We start from the raw sequence: 7,688 nt of genomic DNA, 5'->3' as shown, positions 1-7,688 counted from the left end.
ATGATTGCACAACCTTTTCAACACGTTGTTGCTAGAGGAATGCTTTATCTAGGTTTCTATCATCTCATTAAATGCATAACTAGTGCGTGACCCGCGCGTTGCTGCGGCCAAGAAAAGCATGGCCATTGGGTCACACACACGCGCCCGTGCGCGCACACACACACACACACACACATATTAATAGGTGTGTCTGAGTGCCTGTATGCACACAAGTAGAGAAGGTGAACTATAGTCCTTGTAATCACTATAGGAATATCTCTCTCTCTCTCTCTCTCTCTCTCTCTCTCTCACACACACACACACACACACACACACATCAGATCTTGAGATCAAGATCTTTCAAGTAGATCTTTGATATCTATTTGGATGAATAAAAAATATCTTCTTCTTCTTCTCTCTCCCCCTCTCTTTCTCTCTCTCTCTCTCTCTCTCTCTCTCTCTCTCTCTCACACACACACACACACACACACACATTCACATGGTGTTTTGAGGTCGAGACTTGTCAAGTAGATCTTTAAGATCTCTCTCAATGAATAAAAAGAGGAAACTATAATAACCATTGAGTGTGGTGGATTGGTTATCACAATTCCTTCTTAAAAACTCACTCTTAAATTAAAAACTTGTCAAGTTAGAGATTTGAGGTCTCTTAGTGTGTTCATATGATATTAAAACTTCTCTCTCTCTCTCTCTCTCTCTCTCTCTCTCTCTCTCTCTCTCTCTCTCTCTCTCTCTCAGACACACACACACACACACACACAGAGGGAATTGTCATGGAAGCATGCCATACAAAATAGTCTCTACAATAATATTAAAACTTCTCTCTCTCTCTCTCTCTCTCTCTCTCTCTCTCTCTCTCTCTCTCACACACACACACACACACATGCATGCATAGTGACGTTCAACCCCCCAGTCACCCTTTCTATCTCCCTCCATCAATCATTCTCTTCTGATGGGTAAATGAAGGTCCATAAGGAGCTATAAATTCTCTCTCTCTCTCTCTCTCTCTCTCTCTCTCTCTCTCTCTCTCTCTCTCTCATAGGGAATTGTAATTGGAAGCATGCCATAGAAATTGTCTCTATAATAATGTAGGTGTAATAAATTTTTGATAGGTGTATAGCATGTGCTTGAGGTGGCGAGAGAATGACCATGGAAGTACTGAGTCCAACTTTTTAGTGTCTCTCATGCCCTTCTATTTTGGGTCTATTGGAAACTTGTGTTCGCAAAAAAAAGGGACTAAAATTGTAAAATCGTGCTACATTCCAAGCTTGCCTTGAAGAAAGCCAATATATTTTGCAAGTTTTAGTGTAAATACTTACAATTCTACATAGTTTAACCTAAAGATTAGAAGAATTATATTTGTGTCCTTATTTATTAAATTAATTCAATTAGTAAAAATAGGATAAGCCGATGAAGTATTTCTTATCGTACACTTCACTCCCTTTTTTTGAAACAATATGTAATTGCTTTTGGAGGGTTGCCACGTTGTTAGGGAAACTCTCTCTCTCTCTCTCTCTCTCTCACAACAGTTGTGTCCCTTGTCTCTTTGCAAAGCATGTCCTCGGGGTGAGGAGCGTGACTGTGGAGGTATTAAGCATCCAATTGTTCTATGTTTGTCATCCCTTTCTATTTCGGGGCTATTCAAAATCAAAGTTTTTATTTAAAATCGAGGTTTATTGTATTTTTAACCAGTTGAAATTGTTAAATCCCAAATAGATTCCAAGCTTATCTTGAAGAAAACCATCAAAATTTTGCATTAAGAACCGAAAGAGTTTTTAGTGTGGCCTTATTTACCTTAAAATGATTTTGCTCAAGAAAAACGATTTGGCACCCTCTTTGAGACCCCCCTCCTCTCTCTCTCTCTCTCTCTTTCTCTCTCTCTCTCTCAAACAAACACACACACGCACACCAATGTCCCCTTCATTTTGGGACTATTTGAGTCTGGTGCTCGATAAAAACTAAGGGTTAATGTATTTTTAATAGGCTAAAATTATAAAATCCTAGCTAGATTCCAAGTTTGCCTTGAGTAAATTGGTAAACTTGGGATAAAATATACATACGAAAGTTTTTTAAATTTTAAACTTTTATGACTATTGGCCTTTCCAAAACACCCTTCAATAGGATTTCAAAAGGAAAAGTAGAATCTGCCTTAAAAAGGAAAATTAAAGTCAACCCTCTTCTTTCTTTTAGCTTGTCACTTTGAAAGCTTGAAAGTTAAACTCCAGAGGAATGAGACATTTTGAAAGGTTTTCCTCGAAGTGACGCAATGAGTGACACATGGAAGCCCTCTTGTTCCTCAAAAATTTTAAGCTACATTATATAAAGTACTAGTAAAACGGTGCCGCCTTCAGCGGCAGCATAGCCTTTATTACCCTCCAGCTCTTTGCTCTTGGCAAATTTCATAAAAATAGATGAACATTCTCTCTCTCTCTCTCTCTCTCTCTCTCTCTCTCTCTCTCTCTCTGTGTGTGTGTGTGTGTGTGTGTGTGTGTACACCGCCGAAGGAGTTGAAATCTAGTATAGCCGCCCTCTTCTGGTGCCCTCTCTCCCTCTCTCTCTCTCTCTCTCTCTCTCTCTCTCTCTCGCAGTCACCAGGGCTATAGGACACTCTTTCATCAGTCCTCCTTCAAATTTAAAATGTAGAGGTAAATCTCAAATTTTTTAGATGGGATTACACTAAATCTTGGTGTTTTTCGAGCGTTTTCCTTTGTCTACATACTGGGTGGATTCTCTCTCTCTCTCTCTCTCTCTCTCTCTCTCTCTCTCTCTCTCTCTCTCTCTCTCTGTGTGTGTGTGTGTGTGTGTGTGTGTGTGTGTGTGTGTGTGTGTGTGTGTGTTGTCCATGTACTGGGCTCTCTCTCTTTCTCTAGCTAGAGAGAGAGACAGAGCTCTCTCTCTCTCTCTCTCTCTCTCTCTCTCTCTCTCTCTCTCTCTCTCTCTCTAAGAGAGAGAGAGAGAGCGGTATTGTATGTGTTTGAAATTTATAAGATGGACAACATGAAAACCTTTATGCAGCAACCTAAACAAAAGTCATCACAACATATTTTCAAACGAACTTTGCACTAACATATATAGAGTAAGTGATATTTCTCATGTCAAAAAATATAACATGCATAGAGACTTAAGATTTATACGCTCAAAAGCGTAGCCTACGACATGCCCTACTGCGGTATTGAACCACCCATGGCCCACGATGTAAAACACATCTACCAATCACTGGAGGAAGAGATCCTAACACAAAAACAGGTAGGAACCAAGCACCAAGACTAAGATTCTGAGCAAACATAGCATTAATTGGACGGGTTCTGCCTAACTCTGCAATGGTGACATGTGCTTTGAATCCTCTCTGAATAGCAACTTGAATGTAGCACAGCAAGCTCGGATCATATGAAGCATGATATATACCCACCATCAAGAATTTTGGGTAATATTGTGATCTATAGCCAAACAAAAAGCTATTAATATAGATAGATATTTTTGATACACAAAAGCTATTACTTTACTATATCAACATCAACATTGTTACCTTGCTACATCCAAGTCCTCGAGGAGATGAATCACCTGCATGGCTGTGATTGGACCCCTCCATAATGGTGGATCTAATACATAATCGTTGACTGTGAGATTTAAATTCTTTAAAGTATCAAAATGTCACAAACACACATATACAATATTTTACCTTGGACGTGTCGAGGTCGTCTCCCTAGTGTGTAAGTCACAGAGGCGTTAGGATCCATCTTCATTCATACATATACATATACATAAAGGATTAGAAATTCATCAAAAAGCACATGAATCATAAATCAAAAAGCACTAATAAATCTTAGTCAATTGTTTCAACGAATATACCTTGCTTGAGGCTACACCATGTTTCATAAGAAGATACTAAGCTTATAACTGACAAAGAAATAGTTGCGAGAGTCATCATGCTTTTTTACTGGATGAAACATATCCAACCACGTTAAACTCCATGGCAAGGGGGTGGCACGGGGCAGGTCAATTGCAACACCTCTTTGTAGACAATGTTAGAAGTGTATGTTCTTTGATCTCGATGTCTACTAATGCTTGTTAAGTGACTATCACCAACCACAACCTTGATGGCAGAAGAGGATCTCACGCGAGACATTGCCACATACAGTTGACCATTGGTAAAAACAGGTGTTGGGAGATGCAATCCAAGAACTCCCAATGTTTGGCCTTGTGCCTTGTTGATTGTCATCCTAAAAGCACAACGTAGGGGAAATTGGCGGCGTCTCAAACCAAAAGGGAGACCTTCTCTAGATCCCATGAGAAAATCAATCCTTGGAATGAACACTGCATTTCCTGCATGTGACCCTGTAATGATTTCTCCTTCAATCACTTTGTTGTGGAATTGCTTACAAATCAAGCATGTCCCATTACAAAGACCACTTCTTGGATCCAAATTGCGAAGCAACATAACTGGAGTATTCTATTTCAATTGTAAAACATGCGGTGGAAAACCTCCCCCAAGATCTAAACTATTTACAAACTCACTCGTGAATAAAATGCTATCACAATTTGCTTCACACACTAAGTCTGCACTGACATATTCCTTATAAGTACCAGGACATTGCTGCAAGCCCAAATTGTTTATAGCATCCACCTCCTTGTTCCGTGGAGCCAAAATTGCTCTATCCTTGAAAAAGGTTGCATGGCAAGTCTGTGTTTCAAGGTCTCTATATATGCCAGCAACCAATGCTTGCAAATTATTTTGTGGTAGCATCGTGCAGGCTGGCAAAGCCACATTATCAAGTATGTCCCCATCACAAACATCGTCATTACCAATATCAAGTGTCCATTGCACAAACTCTCTTTCAATAACATTACTATAACAATTGACCACTCGCATATTCTGTGTTAGATGCATGATTTCTGTACGTTGCAAAATGTATGAGTGGCACAAAGATGCATTAACAATGTCTTCTCTTCCTCCTTTACGCACAACAAGTAATATATGTCTGAAATCACCACCAAGGAGGAGAACCTTTCCACCAAACAACATGTCATTTTTCATGACATCTCTTAGTGTCTTATCAAGAGCCTCAAAAGCGTGTCTATGAGCCATGGGGGCTTCATCTCATATGATCAGTGAACTCATTCGCAACAGCTCAACAAGCTGGCTGTTTACTTTAATGTTACATGTGCACTTAGAGGTTATATCAATAGGGATCTTGAATCTAGAGTGTGCAGTCCTTCCGTTGTCGAGAAGTTGTGCTGCAATCTCGAACGATGCACATGCCAAAGCAGCTTTGGACTCTCCACGTATCCGAGAGAGCAATGCATTGTAGAAATAAGTCTTTCCCGTTCCACCTGGCCCATCCAAGGAAAAAACAGTCCCTCTGTTCATGCCAGCTGCTTGTAAAACCCGATTGTAAGCTTCCCTTTTCCCAAAATTGAAAGATGATTCCATTCGAGCAGACAATACTCTTTGTTCCTTACTGTTATACATGAACTCTTTAGCAAGCACTCCATGCTCACTCACATTTTGCAATGTGTGATCCACCTAGGGCATTCCAAAATAATCCGAGAGCCTCTTTCCATAGTGTTGAAGCATTGTCTCTAAGTTTGACAAAGCTTGGTTTTGTGCCATGTGTTCACAGATATTCGCATCATTTGTGCGAACCCTCCTATGATATACATGGTCCTCAGAAAGCTCCTTACCGAAGCGATTCCACAATGCACCAGGATGTATTGGATCACAAAAAACCAAAATGACTACAAACCAAAATGCCATGTTTATTGAAAAGAAGCTTCTTCCAAACAAACAACCATTCATCATCAACTTGCAGTAGTCCTCCTGCATGACATGTTTCTTTAAATGAGTCATATACTTGTCCATTGAAGGTTCTAATATCCTCAAAAGACTTACATCATTTGCACATGTTGAGTAACATACGCAAATAGTACAAATCTCCAACATTGGGAACAATGTGGTACATTCTTCCAATCATGTCACCAATCCATCTTTGAGTCCATGTTCTACTTGTTGCTGGCTTCCAAACCCACTTTGTTGGGAAGTCTATGTACAACAAATCGTTGGCCTCTGGATTTTGTTGATTGCAACAAACCACTCAGTGAGCGTTGTCTTTTTGTTGCCTCTCCCTCCACCACACTCTGTACAGTCGCTCTGTCTTCGCTGAAGATGACTTGATTTTGATGAGGCAAGTGAACTTGGAGCCGTTGTATGTCCGGTTTCTCTTGATGCATGTGAAACGCAAGTATACGCCAGATAGCCTCAGATGTTGATACATATCGAGCATTAAGATAGTTTGTTACTTCATTTAGAAGCCCTTCACTATCTTGTAGAACAAAGGTGGCCCTGTCATGTCCCTTATACGCATACTTGTAGAGATATTTCACAGCGGATATAGTGGAGCAAACCTCCACATTGATATGTGCATTGTACCTTATTGACAAAAATGGATTGTATGGAACAATCCATTTATTACTCATTTGCACTTTATTACGAACAGTGTAATTTCCATCATCCCTCCTCATGTACGTTGGGTATCCATCCCTAGCCATAGTAGTCGATGCACTGAAGCGTCGAGGATATTTAAACCTGCACTTTCCATCTTTCATACATGGAGCATTCTTATTCAAGTTTCCACACGGGCCATGCACATTACACCAACTGATAACATCATACAACTGTGGAAACATTACTTTATCAGGAAGCTCCATACACACAATCTTATCATAACGCAATGTCTCTATTGGCTTATGCTCAGATGAAAGTATCAATAGAATGTGAGCATGAGGAAGGCCTCTCTTTTGGAACTCAATCACAGAAATGTGTCCAATGACCTTACCAAAAATAGCTCTCTTAATCACCAAGCTCATCAAATCCTTGAACTTATGGTAGAAAACACGGGTAGTAAGATCAGGACGATCATTGGATGTATGTCCAGGCAGTAATGCATCCTGTATCTCCTTCCATCCAGGATTGCATGTGAATGTAATGAAGAGATCAAGTTTTCCTCTCTTGCGTACAATTTCCATGGCATCCTGGTACACCTGGTGCATATAGCGAGGGCCACCAACATACGAAGAAGGCAATACAACCCTTCTTCCAACATTAGCAACCAATAACAGTTCTCTATCATCCCTTGTTCCATCTCTTGCTCCAACCATATCTGTCAAGCCTTGATACACCTCACTGCAAAGTTCACTTTGATGATTATGAACCCACAAAAGCCTCAACTCCTCCATACAACTATATGCATCAACAATATATTGTTTCAGTAGTCTACCACCACGTAAAAGACATTGTGTAGTGTCATCTCTAATTTGCAATCTATACTTGTAGAAATCCATTGTAGAAATATACTTTGTAGTTCCATTTACTCGCTCTCTGCTTACTTCCGCTCTGTTCACTTGGGGTATGTAAGGATTCCACCTTCTTCACCATTTGGAAATAGCAACACATATAATAGAGGCATGTATGACCTATGGCAATTTGAGCTTCTTTTTAGACCACCACCCAAAAGATTCAACACAATATCACGATGGCCAATGTTGCTATCTTCACTCTGACCAGGCATGATTGCAGCAACTTCCACACTTGTTGGAGCAACATATTGCCAGCCATTTGTACGCTTCTCAGTAATGACCATCCTAATCTCTGGAATATTGGAAGTTTGGACCATTGTAGCAAACCCCCTAAAAGC

The 7,688-nt window shown here is 40.1% G+C and overlaps 2 protein-coding genes across 2 annotated transcripts; both read right to left on the bottom strand.

Moving 5' to 3' along the window:
- Nucleotides 1-4,447: 4,447 nt before the first annotated feature.
- Nucleotides 4,448-5,083, bottom strand: LOC147445990 (uncharacterized). The gene has a single exon (XM_086524660.1). The coding sequence runs from the start codon at nucleotides 5,081-5,083 to the stop codon at nucleotides 4,448-4,450; it is 636 nt and encodes a 211-aa protein (XP_086380786.1).
- A 12-nt stretch (nucleotides 5,084-5,095) lies between these two features.
- Nucleotides 5,096-7,335, bottom strand: LOC147445989 (uncharacterized). Its single transcript, XM_086524659.1, has 3 exons — nucleotides 6,087-7,335; nucleotides 5,742-5,815; nucleotides 5,096-5,521 (listed from the first exon to the last, which is right to left on the bottom strand). The coding sequence occupies exons 1-3, from the start codon at nucleotides 7,333-7,335 to the stop codon at nucleotides 5,096-5,098; spliced, it is 1,749 nt and encodes a 582-aa protein (XP_086380785.1).
- Between the last annotated feature and the right edge of the window lie 353 nt (nucleotides 7,336-7,688).

The sequence above is a fragment of the Adiantum capillus-veneris genome, chromosome 12, assembly GCF_014529385.1.
Source record: "Adiantum capillus-veneris isolate H3 chromosome 12, ASM1452938v2, whole genome shotgun sequence".
Classification (NCBI taxonomy): domain Eukaryota; kingdom Viridiplantae; phylum Streptophyta; class Polypodiopsida; order Polypodiales; family Pteridaceae; genus Adiantum; species Adiantum capillus-veneris.
Note: the sequence above shows the minus strand (reverse complement) of the source record. Positions and strands in the feature narration are given on the sequence as shown.

Coding starts and splice junctions, on each gene's coding strand:
- LOC147445990 (XM_086524660.1), bottom strand. CDS start 5,083: ATGGCTCATAGACACGCTTTTGAGGCTCTTGATAAGACACTAAGAGAT.
- LOC147445989 (XM_086524659.1), bottom strand. CDS start 7,335: ATGGATTTCTACAAGTATAGATTGCAAATTAGAGATGACACTACACAA. Junction 5,816..6,086: donor AAGACAACGCTCACTGAGTG/GTTTGTTGCAAT, acceptor CATGTCATGCAG/GAGGACTACTGCAAGTTGAT. Junction 5,522..5,741: donor TCAATAAACATGGCATTTTG/GTTTGTAGTCAT, acceptor GGAATGCCCTAG/GTGGATCACACATTGCAAAA.